Raw genomic sequence first — 16,195 nt, 5'->3', positions numbered from 1 at the left:
TCAGATTGACACAACTATACACTGTCCTTCGTAAAAAAGTCATACTAGTATCAAAGAATATTCATTTCTGTTCATAGACTTTGCACAGAAAATTGCTGATAAACTATAGGTGTGTCTTAACTTGAACGGATGAACCATTTTACTTATCGTAATTTCGATGACGTACTATACATGACTGATAAACTAGTTCAGAAACAAAGACGTGAGCATTTTCTATTGTCAGACTTGAACACGATATGCCAGGTAAATAAATTACGAGGACTATTAAACCGATTAAAACATGGTGCCAGGTAAGTTGATATATTACTCCTTTAACTGAAATATTTACTGCCGATATACTTTGACATGTTTAATGACTCGATAGTAAAAAGTAGGTGCAACAATACCATACACTTATCGTACGAGCTATTATTACATGCCGCCAAATACAAATCACTGGTCCATAGTGTTTACTATATGACGGGTCTATATTCAACACATGTTTACTGGGATAATACGTGAACATTTTAAATATATAACTGTGAAAGTTGATTTCTGTAGTCATGTAATGAAAGACTTATCGAATGACTTCGGACCTCGGGCAGTAATTTTTTTACTATTTACCGGCAAGTAATAAAATAAGTGTATCCTAGAACGGTGAACCTGAGGTTTATTGTCAAAGAGTATTCCTCCGTCAAAAGAGTTATACTTCTTGTTCAGTTAGTTCATCTTGTGAAAGTACATGTTTTACATTATTAATCAGGGGATTTAAACGTCTATATGGAGCACATAAGGTAGCCTCAAGGGAGGGGGTGCTGTTATAGCTTTTCGTTTCCTTATTTCCTGATTTGCATTCCATTTATCTGACAACCACCATCCCGGCACAATATCATTCATGAGAGTATACCGTTCAGTCTTACCATTTATGACTTCTCAGACATTATAAGTGCCATGAAAAGTTTTCATTCTTATCTATATTTATGCAAAATATATAGTCATTATCTTCTACACATCTTAGTCAGTCAGTGTTTAAGTTTATTTACGGTCCATCCGCCCTTTCAGACAAAATGAAGCATAAAAATGCCACATAGGGTATAGACCGCTTCTACACATTTTCTTTCGACTTTCTTACTAAATTGTACTGAGTGGCTTTAGTCTCTTCTTATCTATTTAGTTGTGTAAAATACATATGAGTCGTGCCATGAGAAAACCAACATAGTGACTTTGCGACCAGCATGGATCTAGACCAGCCTGCGCATCCGCGCAGTCTGGTCAGGATCCATGCTGTTCGCTTTTAAAGCCTATTGGGATTTGAGGAACCGTTACCGAACAGCATGGATTTTGACCAGACTGCGCGGATGCGCAGGCTGGTCTGGATCCATGCTGGTCGCAAACCCACTATGTTGGTTTTGTCATGGCGCGGCTCAATTATGTGAATTCTGTCAGAACACAACGTCATATAATTTATTTTCTTTTTATTTGTTTTTTTTTCTCTCTTTACGTCTGATCGTACAAGGTGCAATACAATAGTTGTCCAGAGTTCACATTTTTTATAAGATGTGTTGCAATGGTTAGGGTTAGGGTTGTTACTGCATGTGTTTAATTTCGTTCGGACATAACAAAATATTATTGCCGCTTTCCCGTACTTTTTTAGGGTTTTGGTGCATGAATTACAAATAACATTCATTCTTGAACCACTTCTACATAGTTTTATCTTTTGATATTGCCCACATATTTTCATCGTACTACATACTGTTTATGCCACTAAGGATTAATTTGTTCAATAATTCATGTCTTTCACTTCACTGTGTGTGAACGTACGCTCACGTTACTGTTTAGCTGGATTCACTTTTGTGTCCGCTGTAGGAGTTTGTTATTAATGAAGAAAAATTGGGCTTAGCTTCTTTTTAATTTCATAAATATTCACCACCCGAAATTAATGTCAAAACTTGTACAGGTGTGAACATAACATTTCCATGACATGAACTTTGTTTATATTTCAGGTATCATTTGGATTTGGTTACTGGTCAATGTCGAACAAATATGTGAGTTCAAGATATTTTTAATAGTAATACCCGCAGTGAAGTCGGCTTACATTCAGTTCAGTACATTTAAAAAAACATGCAGCGCAAATTTTCTCAAATCAAAATGAAGTTACACACAAGAAAAGACAATAGCTTGATGAATTGTTTTCTAACCACAAAATAAACATGATTTTATAAGAAAACGTACTAGTACCAGAAAAGATTTTCGTTTCTCAATATGGCTAAAGACAAATACAGGACTGCAGAATGAGGATGTCTGCACACCTTACAAAATAATTTCCATTGCTTAGAAATCAGTAGACTGTGTGTTTTGTTACGTAGAAATTTGTACGTGGTGCACATATAATGTCACATGAAGGAATTAGGAAGCTGTACGGAGTAACACGAGTGGTAACGATTTCATCGCGTACGTAATGTTATTTCTAATACATGAAATAATCCATCGAATCTCACGCTACAAGTAAAAACGTTATGTTTGCCTTTTATTTAACTGTTTAACGCGTAAGGCTATATAGTGACAGACGCTTATGAAAATATAAAAGGGAACCCGTACAAGTATGAAATAATGGGCCACATAGATAGTAAGTCATATGTGGAAGTCGTACAGACTGCTTGTGACGCACCAATACGCTGCCATCATTCGTAATAGACTGATCAGGGTGGCCAACCCACGTGACTTTTGGATAACGTACACACGAAGAAAATTTCCCGATTCAGGTAGCATTTTTGCCTATGTTTTCCTTATTGCTAGACGGACTTTTATAAGATAAAGAGCGTAGAAGACAGAAATAGCGAATATTTCCTCCGCACAAAACGTCTAAAATCAGTTCTCGGTACTTTTGAGAAACACTTCACCCTACTGCGAAATGACAAGTACTATGTGCGGAAGAAAGCACTCATTTTGCTGTCTTCGGCGCACTTGACTTATAAAAGTCCGTCAAGTAATTATTAAAAATTAGCGAAAATGTTACTTAAGTTATAAATTATACCTAAGTTTTCTCCGTATGTTCGGTATCCAGAGGTCACGGGGGTTTTCCAACCTTCTGATGCTTGGTGAAAATATCGAATATTATTACACGAACGTTGAAAGATATTTTTACGCACTGTTTCAGTCAGTTGTCGGATTTCAAATTTGACGTTTTATAATGTACCGGTGAATGATCTAAAATCTAAAATGAGTCTGACACGATAAGGGATTTGAAAAAACGAACACTTTAACCCTTTCATATTTTTAGATGTGCTGGAATGTTATAGCTGTATAAAATATTAGACTCATTGGTTATTTGTTATGTATAAACCGTAATTCTGTGCAGCCAAAATTGCGGTGTTCCACTCGCCCCATCTTTAGTAGTGGTGAGAGTGGGTAGTTATTCAGCATGTGAAGTTGTGTACCTAGGTTTTTGATTGAAAATTCGCTCATACAAGACAACAGTAAAGACCATTGACTTAGTCAAAAATAAGCATATATGGCCTTAAAGTTTGTGTCGTTCGTATCTCAGAAGGTGTTTGACCTATAGTCATACAACTGTATAGGAACATTATTCAGCATGAAAGGTTGTGTGGTTATACCATCATCATTCCAGCCTTCCCTCATCACCTGTTTTAGCTTGCGTTTTGTATGCTATTTTGTAGTGTCCTTGAGTAAGAATGGTAAAAACCATAGTCGTTTTTTACTAGTGCCAAATTGAGAACGTTTGCATCCACGAGCTATGCTCTGGTTTCATTTTTGAAAAGTTTAAATTTTAAAGCTGAATTTGTCTTCCAAGTTGATTATATATCTTAAATACGCTGAAATGACTGTAGTCTCTTCAGTTTATCATATATTTTGGATACGCTGGAATTTTACAACTGTATTGTCCCTAGTTTATCATAATACTTTAAATAGTCAGAAATGTTACAGCTGTATTAATCCAAGTTAATTATATTGCGTAGTTTGATAGGTGTATTCTCCCTAGTTATTCATATATTTTACATACGCTGGTAAGGTACATCGATATTTATCCAAGTTAATCATAAATTTTAAATATGCTGAAATGTTTCAGTTGTATTCCTTATAGTATTTTATACTTTAGATACGCTGGAATGCTATAGCTGCACAAGTACCGACGTAAATGCCAGTTGTAACAACACAGTTTCCTGTAAGGCACAGCAGGTATATTTGAATAACACTTCTATATTAAACACTTACTTGATGAGTTGCGCTCAAGGTACGAAGCGATGTCTTATTTCATTAGATCGATATTACATTTGTAACTTGTCAAATACGTGTTCATATATAGGCCAGCGACATACCTCGTGCAATGATACAATTTTCACTCAGATATAAAGTCATATATGACATGAAGATATCAGCAAAGCTAATAATGATGCAAATGACATAGTCAATATTTCGAAAATTGTGTATCTTTCAACAATTTGATAACAAACTTACAAAGGAACGTATGAATGTTTTTAACAGAGAGACATAATATAGAGGATATTTGTTTGTTTTGAGTGAATATGGAATATATATCACTGAGAAGTGAGGAAATTTCAAATATTTTCACGAGCGCGTAGCGCGAGTGAAAATGTGAAAATTTTCTCACTTCGAGGTAAGATATATTCCATATTCACAAAAAACAAACACATTTTCTTTTTATTTTGTGCTCAATTAGGTTGAGGTGTGCATTTTGCAACTATTTTAATCTCAGCGCGGGAAACAGACGCGCGTAAACTTACATGACGTCAGGCGTGCTGTGACGTTATAAAGACGCACACAACATAAGGTTCCATTTTATTTTATTTTTTGCTGCATAACGTTATTAAATTCTCTTAAAGTAAAATAAATTGAATCGAGAAATATACTATAAAGAACAAAGTGCGACTACAATTTTCATCCTGTTTTAAGCAAATAATTTAAAATTCATACACAATGTAATTAGGAGTCGGAGCTATATCTCTCACAGTGTGAAAATATAGATTTCATATTTTCACAGTGTAAGTGATGAGATATGAAAATATTTAACTGATAGAATACAGTATTTCATTAGATAGCATAAAATAAATGAACGTATTTGGATGTATACCGCCAAAGAGACGTATATCAACATCCAAATACATTGATATATGTCTCTTTGATAGCATACATCAAATTACGTTCATATTATTCCTCTGTTGAAAATGCACATTGTATACTATCAAAAACCGATAGATGGAAGCAAATCTAGCAAGTCTGGAAAGGGAAAACTAGTCTCAATAAATGTTATCAGGGTAAGCAGAAAAAGATCAGATTGCTAAAACGAATGATGACAAATATTATGAACTATGTATCTATAAATATGTGTACTTCTAGGAGTAAACTTTTAAAGACGGTACTTGCTTAATTGTCATGTTTTTGCTATCACAAATCCAATTCATGTAAAATATATCAATGATAAATCACATTGTCTTAATCACGACTTTTCTATTTTTCAGTCTTGTTTTAAGGACGTATCTACACACGTAACGGTACATGGCTGTATCGACAATACGGTAACACTGGTCTTATGTTTTCTTCCTCAGATTTCTTATTGTAAACATGAATTGGCTGTACTTCCAAAAAAACTACAAATATAGGACTGCAGCAGATAACGAATTTTGCAGTATTTGCTAACAAGCATTTTGCAAAGACTGTAACGTATGGTAAAACTGTTGTGTTTTCTTTGGATTTCTTTCTCCTTTTTGCAAGTCAGTAGGTGGGAAATATGACAGCGTGATAAGTCACTGGTCAGAAATTCTTGGAGTATTCCCCGGGCTTTGTAAGATTACTTCTAGATGTCTCTGTGAAGTGAATTGATACAGTGTTATGTAGTCATTTTGTAGCAATACTGCTTTAAAACTCCATTGAAAACACGAGTGAATAAATTTAAAAAACACTTTTGGAATGATTATCAGAAAGCATGTACTTAGATGGAATAAATCTAAAATAACACCTTCTAGCGCATCACATTTTTGTTGCCAATATCTGCAAACACTTCTGTTGACCCCGAAAAAGGTCAAAATATTTCGAAAAGAGAGTAGGCCCTATCTAATGCCAAGACACACCTGAAAGAACGAATAAATCGTTTATGTTTATAGGACTCATTACTTTTATTGTTTTCTCAATAACAGAGATTAATTTCTACATCAAACAAGGAATATATGAACATTTTCAAAATAGTAACCGAATATGTATGCAAATTACTTTAAATAAGCGAACCTTTATTAAAAGAACAAGGAAGTTGTAGATACCTATTGTTGCTATGTTTAACAAAACAATGGTGGTACTGTACATGTTGGGTTTGCTTTTGTGTTAAAAATCTAACTTAATTGAAAATTAGAAATTCAATAGATTATTTCTATGACTTTTGTAACATGGTGTTTGTTCGAAAAATCAGAAAAATTATAAGATGACTTACTGAAACTTCTGTATAACAGATATTATTACATTTAAAATATCATTGTCGTAACGTTGCCAAATTTCAGAAACATACTTCGAATAAAGTTATGTTTAAGATATTGTTAAGTGTCTCCTAAATAACAGCAATGTGATCTGAACAACGGGGCAAGCAGCATTGTCGGAAGATCAGTCAATGCCAGGGCAAACTGTCATGAATGTTGCTCAACAAACATGTGTAATGCTGGGTTGTGTACTCATCCTGAACGTGCGTATAATAAATTTTTCACCTACATGTATACTTTAATTTGAATATTTTTGTTATTTACTGACACAAATTAAGTCCAGATATTCTTACACCCATTTATAAACATCTCTGTATCACTGACTCAGATGGATAGTTTCACCACAATAAAGAAAGCAACATCGGTAATAATCCCACATACAACGGGAGACTAGCAAGTTATCACAAACATTTACTTGCGTAATAGTAGTTGTCTTCCTTTTTAAAAGAAACCTGCGTTATGGATAGCATAAAGACTACACCAATATATACATATATTTTTCACGTAAATTATTAGCGAGTCAAAATTATGTTGGCATTTTATTGTAACATTTCACGCCGTCTGTGAAAATGTGTGTGTATCTAAGTATTTATGAAAAACTATGTAATATTCAAAAGATCGCAGAATATTTAACGACTAGGCTGATTGTCTTTAAGAGCTAAAGATTTTTGATAGATTTCTCATGCTTGTTATTTATTTTCATGTTAAGGAGAAAAGAATTCTAGCTGTGTGAATAAAATGCCTATTTGTTACACAATTTCCACAAGATACATGTTTTACCATTTCTGTCAAAAGATTTGTTTCACGCTGGTGTGTGATTATTAACAGTATAATACAATGTTTTGAATTGTTTTTTGTTGTAGTTTGACACAGATACAATTTTTACTTATATTTACGTATCACATTATGACAGGTTGATGAAACATGTCGGTTGGTAGCCAATAAAATTGGCCCTTCCTCTGTTCAGTACGGGTATCACGGAAATTTATTAAACTTATTTCCGTGCCAAGAAGAACGTGTTGCTCCAATTTTCCGTACAAAACGCACAAAGGTCAAACTATTACCAGAGCAGTTGTTTTAGAGCGTCTTTCTTAGCAGTTCAGTGGTCATATTGTTAGATAATTTATTCTTTAACTGTCAGCCCCATATTTTGAAAAACAAATCAAACAATACCAAATCATAAAAAGAAAGGGATGTTTTATATAAAAAAAAAATGATTAGCATGTAACATATGTAAATTACTCAATAAAAATAGTCATTAACTGATATATGCATTAATTTCTGGAAAAGGACTGCATAAAGGGGGCCACACTTTTGGACAGTTTAAACTTCTTAAAAACTCATCATTTTCAGAGAACTGTTATACCTCATCATTTTCAGAGAACTGTTACATACCTTCGTTTCGATGCATTTGCATAAATGTCCCAGTGCTGAAATTTAACATAACTAGGTCGAACGTAGTTTTCAATAATTGTTTATTTTTATTCCTTGACATCGTGGGGGACATGTAATAGACAGATAGATTGTTGGTAAAGGTGTTGTTTGTTTACCAAATGTGTTTTGGTAATATACATAATTTTATCTTCAGATATTGCCCATTTCATTTTACTGCATTTGATGCTAACAGATAATACTTTGTTCATAATACGTTATTCTTATTCATGTCGGTCACTGTCTATGTTACATACTAAGAATAGAATTTTTGAATTATTATATTAGAAGATGCTTTAGCAAAATACGTATATCCACTTGAAATAAAGTTACTACTACTACTACTACTGCTACTTCTACTACTACACTACTACTACTACTACTACTACTACTACTACTACTACTACTACTACTACTGTCATTATTATTATTATTATCAAAAAAGATCCAGGTTCAAGCTATTCCACATGTACCCTCAGTGCACTGTTTTTGTGAATATCTTCCTACTGATCTTGTTTTCCTTCGTTGTCGGTGCTACAATCATAAATCTTTGGTTTTTCTTGCTTTCATTTCAGCTGCAACTTGTGAAAATGATGAAACAGTAGACTGTTCAAAGTTGAATACATTGTTTGGCGTGTGTAATGATAAACATCACGCAAAAACCGTGTGCGCCAAATTCTGTGGGCTTTGTAACATGGGTAATGTTTAAATTAGCATATAATTTTATTGATAATCGGTATTGCAGTGGGGTTTTTTTGTTCGACTGGTTGCGGGAACCGTGAAAATTTGAATTACTTTTTCCCGTCGGACTGTCAGTTAAAGTCAGTTACTTTGGCACCACTGAAAGATTTTTATATTACTCCATATAGTGATCAATTGCACTGACAGAAATTGTTGAGCACAGTAATGATAAATTAATCTTGAATAATTCTTCTAAACACTTTAATATTTAAGTCATTTAGTGCGAATCCTTTGGAAGGAATTTGACGTAACTTGATACAGTGATACAGTGATAGATGGCAATGAAACAACGCTCAGCGCAAGAAGCATATCTCTTTAAATAGTGATTGTATGATTATTTCCCTGTTTGTACTTAATGTTTAAAGTGTTACATATGAGACAATCTCTGTAAATCTTTCGCAGGTTAAGTTACAGTACTTGGTTCATTTGATTCATTTTTTTACTTTAAAACAATACCTATGATTTCAGTTTTTCTAGGAAAACACTATCTCAAGCAAGCCTTCAATTATAGCACTATTTTTGATGCATGCAAAAATACTACCATCTACCCAACTCAAACAATTAAGACAACTATCATATCAAACATATTTTCCATAAAAGTCAAGTGGCGGCCAAATAAAACATTTTCTTAGTGTGTTTGAAAACAAGTATCTGGAATATCATTGACGTTGAATAAACTTTTTATAATCAGATGTACGCATATTTGAATATACCATGAATATACTATTCACCGCAACTACTATTCATAATCAGGTAAAATCTAAAAAGTGGGTAACTGTGTTAACCTGTCATAAGTATGGCCATCGTTTTTATCTTTACAGCTGATGGGAATTGGGCGGCGTGGTCTAGTTGGTCAAATTGTGACGTAACATGCGGAATTGGTGTCGACTCTCGAACGCGCACGTGTACCAACCCAGCACCAAGAGATGGTGGATATGACTGTGTGGGAAACAGTACGGAACACCGCACATGTCGACGAGATGTGTGTCCAGGTGAGTTGGTATATTGATTGAACTCACCATACCTGAACCTCCTTTATTAGTTTGAGTGTGTAGCAGGTCATTGACATATACATAGAATATTGAACAGAGTTATCTGGTATAGTAAAATGGCATTACTCAGCAATAGTTATGGATAAACAAGAGTTGGAAGATAGTACATGGAACGGAACAAGACAGCAAAATACAAGCAACGAGAACAGACACATACTTTGAGAAATCGTACACAAGTTTTACAAATTTTGTACGATAAAATGTTGCATTTACTAGAATGCATTAATATCTGTCTCTAAAAACAGATCATCTCAACTTAAAGAAATGCTGAAGTTTATAATATACAATGATAATTTAAAGGTATATTAGACCTAAATTTCGAATCTTAAAACATGAACAGTTACTACATATAGTTTGTGTAAATACAGAATTAACAAGATAGGTACATTAGCAGTACATTGCATTAGGTTTGAAATAGTACACACCATTCATGCATAGCTTAACAGTATAATTGTGTACAGCCACAGAAAAAATCTGGAAGTTTTTTTAATTGCTGTTACTGCATATAATTATATGTATCTCTGCACACACAATTAATTTACAGTTGAATATATTTGACTATTTTGTACATTTGAAGTAAATACTAAAAGATGCAATATTTTAGTGAACGATGGCCATTGGATGTATACCTTTAATAGGTTCAGTCAACTTAAAACACTTGGACATCTTGTATTAATCGGCAACCATGTTTTAATTTAGTAACGTCGTAGAATTAAGACATTTTCCAAACCCTGTCTATAATTTATTTTGATACAAGTTCAACTATAATTCCTTTAAGCTGAGAAGATACTTTATTATTTGACGCAAGGAAATTTCTAAACATTCGACCAAATTGACATCATGAAAAAGTTATCCATTTGTCTGCAGTGAGTGGTGGGTGGAGTCAGTGGGGTAATTGGGAGTCGTGCTCGGTCACCTGTGGTGTTGGTATTCAGAAACGTCACAGGAGCTGTTCGAATCCCTACCCAAGTGGTCTAGGACTTCACTGTTTCGGTGAGGCCTTAGATGTGGAAATATGCAGGCCAGGTCCTTGCGCTGGTAAATAAACTAATTATTTATTCCTTTAGTTTTACAAGAATCTAGTATATAGGGTTATTTTCAAGATATATTTATAAAATATCATGATGTAAATATTTGCAGTAGTATTTTAGTATGTTTATTATTCCGACCTAACAAGGACGCATCAGTCAAGTAGACTGGACAATACAGACACCTATTGATCATACTTAAATGATTTTCTAAACACATATAGAATGAATATTCAATATATTTAGTGATGCTAGAGTTTAGTCAAAAGTAGTTATGAAATTGTTTAAATACAGATGGCGGCTGGACGGACTGGAGTACTTGGACAAAGTGCAGTGCAACTTGTGGAGGAGGTTTCGAGTCTCGAAAACGCACATGTTCGAACCCTGTACCGTCAGCTCTCGGACGATACTGTGATGGAGATTCTACAGAAATAGTTTCCTGCAACACTGACGCGTGTGGTACGGACATACGTTTTTCTTAAAAATAAAAGTTAGATTACATAAAAGGAATTTGCAGCATATATTCAACAAGTTATACATTTATTTCTACTTCATTATGCTCATATCTGTTGTGATACAGTTTTGAAACGGATTCACCAAGTTCTTTGAATGAAATTAGTCGTTTATACTATTAGTATCATATCTCGCGTAGGTCTCTATATGTGTCATATATGGGGAACATGTATTTGAAAATATTGCTTGAAGTTAAGGCACTGACCTCCAGATTTTGGCTAAAATGATCTTTCTTTAAAATTGAAGTTTGGTCATATTTATAAACATGAACATTAGAATATGAATTTTTGTTTCTAAACTATCTAGAAAATGCCAAATCAAGATAAAAAAAATGCCTGCTTCGGGAATCGAAACCGGACCGCCGCGGCAATAAAGAACATTTCTGCTTATCTATACCGCTTTTTAATCCGCGTTAAATATAGATATTTATAATCAAGGCACTTTCGATTTTCATTGTACAAATAAGAAAAAAAACAACAACAACTAATTCGCATGTGTTTCCATAACATATAGTATGTCAGTAATTAAGTTTCAAAGCATTCTTAAGAAATATAACATTGATTCCTAGATATCTAAAAAAATCTTTTGTTGTCGTACGATCTGGAGGCCAGTGCCTTTAACACGTTGAAGAAAAGTGCGTCACATTAGCCCAAATACGCTTTGGTTTCTGCTTTAAATGAATAACTGGATCGCGCAATTTGATGATAATTTGTTTTGTATCTCTTTAGCATTTAACAGTTTGCCATAGGCCAAATTTGTATTTCAGTTATTAATTTAAACATTTATTTGTGAACAGAACATAGTTTATTCAACTTGTACACATATACAAGTACCTCGTTGTACGAAACATTCATACAATATTCATAATGTACATGGTCATTTCAAAATATATGTTATATCGATAAGTTTTTACAAACAATATTTTTCTATTACACATACGATCTTTCATTATATCAGTATTTGTTTAAATAGCTAATGTCTCGTTGTCATAAGCACAGTGGAAAGAAAAATAATTAATTTGCAAACTAAAAATAAAATAGTTAGGATTTGGAGAATGAACTGTAAGGTCAAAAATTTAATAGAGTGTATTTTCTCGTTTTAAGAGCTATTTTACTGACTCATGTGATTATTAAACACATACACACGCAAACATACTACGTACTAAGCTACAAGATTCAATAATTCATTTCTTTTCTTATTAGCTCGAAGAATGTATTTAGCGAGATTTCTAATAACAACTTTATTTTCTGATTTAAGTAACTGAATGAATTTGTGCATACTGGGACGTCTATAAAAATACGAGTTTATGAATTGGTGTCGTAACTGCTCATATACTTTACATTTAATGACAAAGTGATACTCGTCTTCTATGTCACGCGACTCACATAGCTGACAGATTCGTTCGACCCTTTCGATACGGTTTCTACCGTGCCTACCTGTTTCAATTCGCAAGTTATGGGCTGAAACACGCAATTTGGCTAGTGCCTGACGTAAGGTTTTTGTATTAAGAGTGTGAAGAACATTGTTACTTTGTAAATCTGCCCGCCATTGTTGGATGTAACATTCTATAAGCCTTTGTTTAAAAATGGGCAAGAATATTTTGGAATCTACACTGTCCTGATAACTCCAGACGTCAGGAAAGCCATACTGACATAGCAAGTGCTTAACTTTACTGGCCCAGTTAGCTTTACCATTTAAGCATTTGTTAAACAAATCATTATAAATGTATTTTAGTAGTATGTTATTGGACGATAGAAGTTGTAACCAGTATTTAATAATTTGAAAATGTCTCGAGATAAATAAATATTTGTGGATACTGTAAATAAACATTGATACAGCAAGATGTTGCCTGTGGGTTGGAAAAAGACGTCAGATCATGGTGTTTGTTTATCTATGTTTGGGGCTATATCCGGCCGTGGTTAACTTGGTGAGTAAAAAATAATATAGGTGTCCTCCCAGCTGTATACAAAATTTTGAAATAGCGATGATGCTTTACAATGCGATTTGATGAAGAAGATATTTCTATTTTCATCATTTTTATCTTTTGCAATGTTACAGCTTCTTCGGGCGGACAAGCCATTGCTTTTCAGAGTAAAGACTCGGTAGATGAAACTGTGAAATCCAATCAGACGATTGTCTTCGCTAATACATCGCTTAATGAAGGAAATGGCTATGATAACAATACGGGAGTATTTACCGCCCCTCGAGACGGGACTTACCTGTTCACCATTCAGATGTGTCTTTACGGTAATATCACGAAAATATCGTACATGACCACATGGTCATTCTACATCAGATACCTGTTAAGATTTTTTTCGTAAATGTTTTGAATATCATTACCTCTTACCGGCGGTCTACAGTTTAAGAGAGAAAAAACCTATATGTTAAATTTCATCTCTGTTGCATATAAGCTACGTCCACTTCAGAACTGATTTTAAGCATATTTAGGGGAAAAAAACTTTTTCCTACATCCGCCTTTCATATAATTTTGTCACAAGTTGACAAAAATAGGCGGTTAAATAGTTCCTGCTAACCTAAAAATACGTCTTTTGACATTTGTCCGCACATTAAACCCCTATTTCCCGTTTCGATTTATAAAACTTTCCAATACAAATAAATCCGTCTCATTTTCATGCAAAATGCATACTAGCTGTGAAAACGTGTGATTATAACATCATTTTCTACACGAAAATGCGCACGAAAAAATGATAGAATTATTATTCAACCATGGAAATTGCTCCCCTTATTCCTTTATAGGAGATGTAATATTTGTTACTGTTTCATTTTGTTACTCACATTTTCACTTAAGCAAGTCAAACTTTTTAAAATTATCCCACTTGTTTGTAAAGAATAAATGGATGGATATAAATAGATCGATTCATTTGAAGGAATAATGTATCATAAAACTATATGCATATTATAAGATCCCTGTCAACAATAAAGAGAAACATTATCTGAATTTCATTGTGGTCCTCTATCTTACAAAGTTAACATAAATAGATTACGCCTGATTTAATAATACATGTTGTATGTATCAATACATATATTTTACACATCAGGGCAGAACTATTTTCATTGGGCAATAATGGCTAACGATGCGGAGTTAAAGAAGGGATACTTCGGAGACGGGAGCTACAACAAATGCTACACAGCTGACGCTGTAGCACTGCTGAAAGCTGGAGACCATGTTTCAGTCAAGAGCACCACTGGGTCTGCCAAACTACTGCAAGATGGTGATAAATGGAACACGTTTACAGGCGTGCTCTTAAATTAATTAGTGATTTGTGCTTTGTTTTATTAGATTGGCAAGTAACAGTTGGTGTCCTGTGATAATTGTGTTGTTTTTTATCCTCATTATCCTTAGTGCTCTTTTGAATTATTTGAAGATGACAGAAGTTTTTAATACGTGTTTATTTCGGGGCAAATGTTTTTTCCTGACGAATCAATCAAAGTTAAGGTTACTTCATCTGCTCATGTAGTTCCACTACAGATTGTCAATCCAAACTTAACATTTTTTTACTTCTAATATATTGTTTTAGATTGTTATTTAAGGAACTAGGGTGTCCATTTTATAGAGTCAGACCCCTATCAGTAAATGTTTGTTATAATCTTTTTCTTAAAATGTTGCAAATATCTCCCTGTTAGGTCAAAAATTTACGAAAGTGTCAGAAATTGATGCAACTCACATTTTTGACAGCTGTTGAGTCCTTTAAGAAATCTTAACCAATTGGCAAGTTGTAGACGGACTATTTACTTAGAATTAGTCTATTTTCAAACATTGAAAAAGTGGACTTGAAACAAAATCAACAGTTATCGAATGTCGAACATAATATGACTAATAATCGCATTTAATTTGACATGTATGACCTATTTTACTGTAAGCATTTGTTTCACCTATTAATAAAAAGACATATTCTAAATGATGTTTGTCTAAGGCCAACTATTTATGAAAGAGTTATTTCTTCCATTAAAAACTACAATATTATTCGAAACGTATAGTTTCACATGGTACATATTCTGTGATTTTCCCTTTATAAAAAAGATATATATAACAAAATGTCTTGAAAGTAAAAGCTAAGGCAGCTAACTTTTAAAACAATCTTTAACGGGTATGTATAACTATTACTATCAATCTTGATCATTAAGACACCTTCAAAATACACAAAGTTGTTAGACATTTGATGCATTGAATCGTTAATGAAACTGACGTAAATACGTCAGTAAGATTGTTTATACCGCTGTTCTTAGAAACGTTATACTAAGAATGACATTAATTAACATTGCTGCAACACTTGTTTCTGTTTTGCAGTAATGTTGGAAATTACTACATATAGGACAGATGGAACATTTCATTAAAACACATTTTCTGAATGATTACGGTTATTCTTTGTAACGTTTTATATGTTGCACTGCGTTAGAATGCTAAATGGAATGTGTTTTTCTACTCGAATAGCAATGGAATCTTACTTGTTTTTAGCGGAACGGTAGTGATCATGGAAGGCAAGGAAGTTATCATTTGTTTAAACATAGAATGCAACCATGCAACATAATAGCAGATTCGGTTTGCTCGAGTCTGTTCATAACAGGTAATGAAATGGGAACCCCTCACACCCCTAGCACCGGCATTAGCGGAATTCTATTATAGTACAATTGAATGGACTACATGATCCCAAAGGACCAGAACATATCTTACAGAGTTCTTAACAGAACTAAGATATCACTGATCCTTGTTCAGTAACTGCACTTTTTTTTGTTCTGAAACATCTTGTAATGATATCGATTAACTTAATAGGGAATGTATGTCCACTTGTTGAAAGCTTGTAACTTGTCTTGGTCAGAGACAACAAATTCAAAAAAGTACAGGGAACTTACATGTATACCTGGGAATAAGGTAACGTCTGTGCCTTCTGATTGATCAGTCATGTAAACATACCCAAGAAGTGATATT

General features: G+C 33.7%; 1 protein-coding gene across 2 annotated transcripts; it reads left to right on the top strand.

The window, feature by feature from the left end:
• Window positions 1-153: 153 nt before the first annotated feature.
• LOC123532937 (coadhesin-like) lies at window positions 154-14,580 on the top strand. 2 transcript variants are annotated; one of them, XM_045314558.2, is made up of 11 exons: window positions 154-243; window positions 1,983-2,024; window positions 4,097-4,176; window positions 5,478-5,534; window positions 6,565-6,685; window positions 8,489-8,611; window positions 9,476-9,646; window positions 10,574-10,744; window positions 11,029-11,193; window positions 13,306-13,494; window positions 14,307-14,580. In XM_045314558.2, the coding sequence occupies exons 1-11, from the start codon at window positions 237-239 to the stop codon at window positions 14,519-14,521; spliced, it is 1,341 nt and encodes a 446-aa protein (XP_045170493.2). In that variant the 5' UTR covers window positions 154-236; the 3' UTR covers window positions 14,522-14,580. The 2 variants fall into 2 exon arrangements, with proteins under 2 accessions (XP_045170493.2, XP_045170492.2); XM_045314557.2 differs by having other exon boundaries at window positions 159-290.
• The last annotated feature ends 1,615 nt before the right edge of the window (window positions 14,581-16,195 follow it).

Source organism: Mercenaria mercenaria, chromosome 11, assembly GCF_021730395.1.
Source record: "Mercenaria mercenaria strain notata chromosome 11, MADL_Memer_1, whole genome shotgun sequence".
Lineage (NCBI taxonomy): Eukaryota > Metazoa > Mollusca > Bivalvia > Venerida > Veneridae > Mercenaria > Mercenaria mercenaria.
This window is presented reverse-complemented; position numbering and strand designations above follow the sequence as displayed.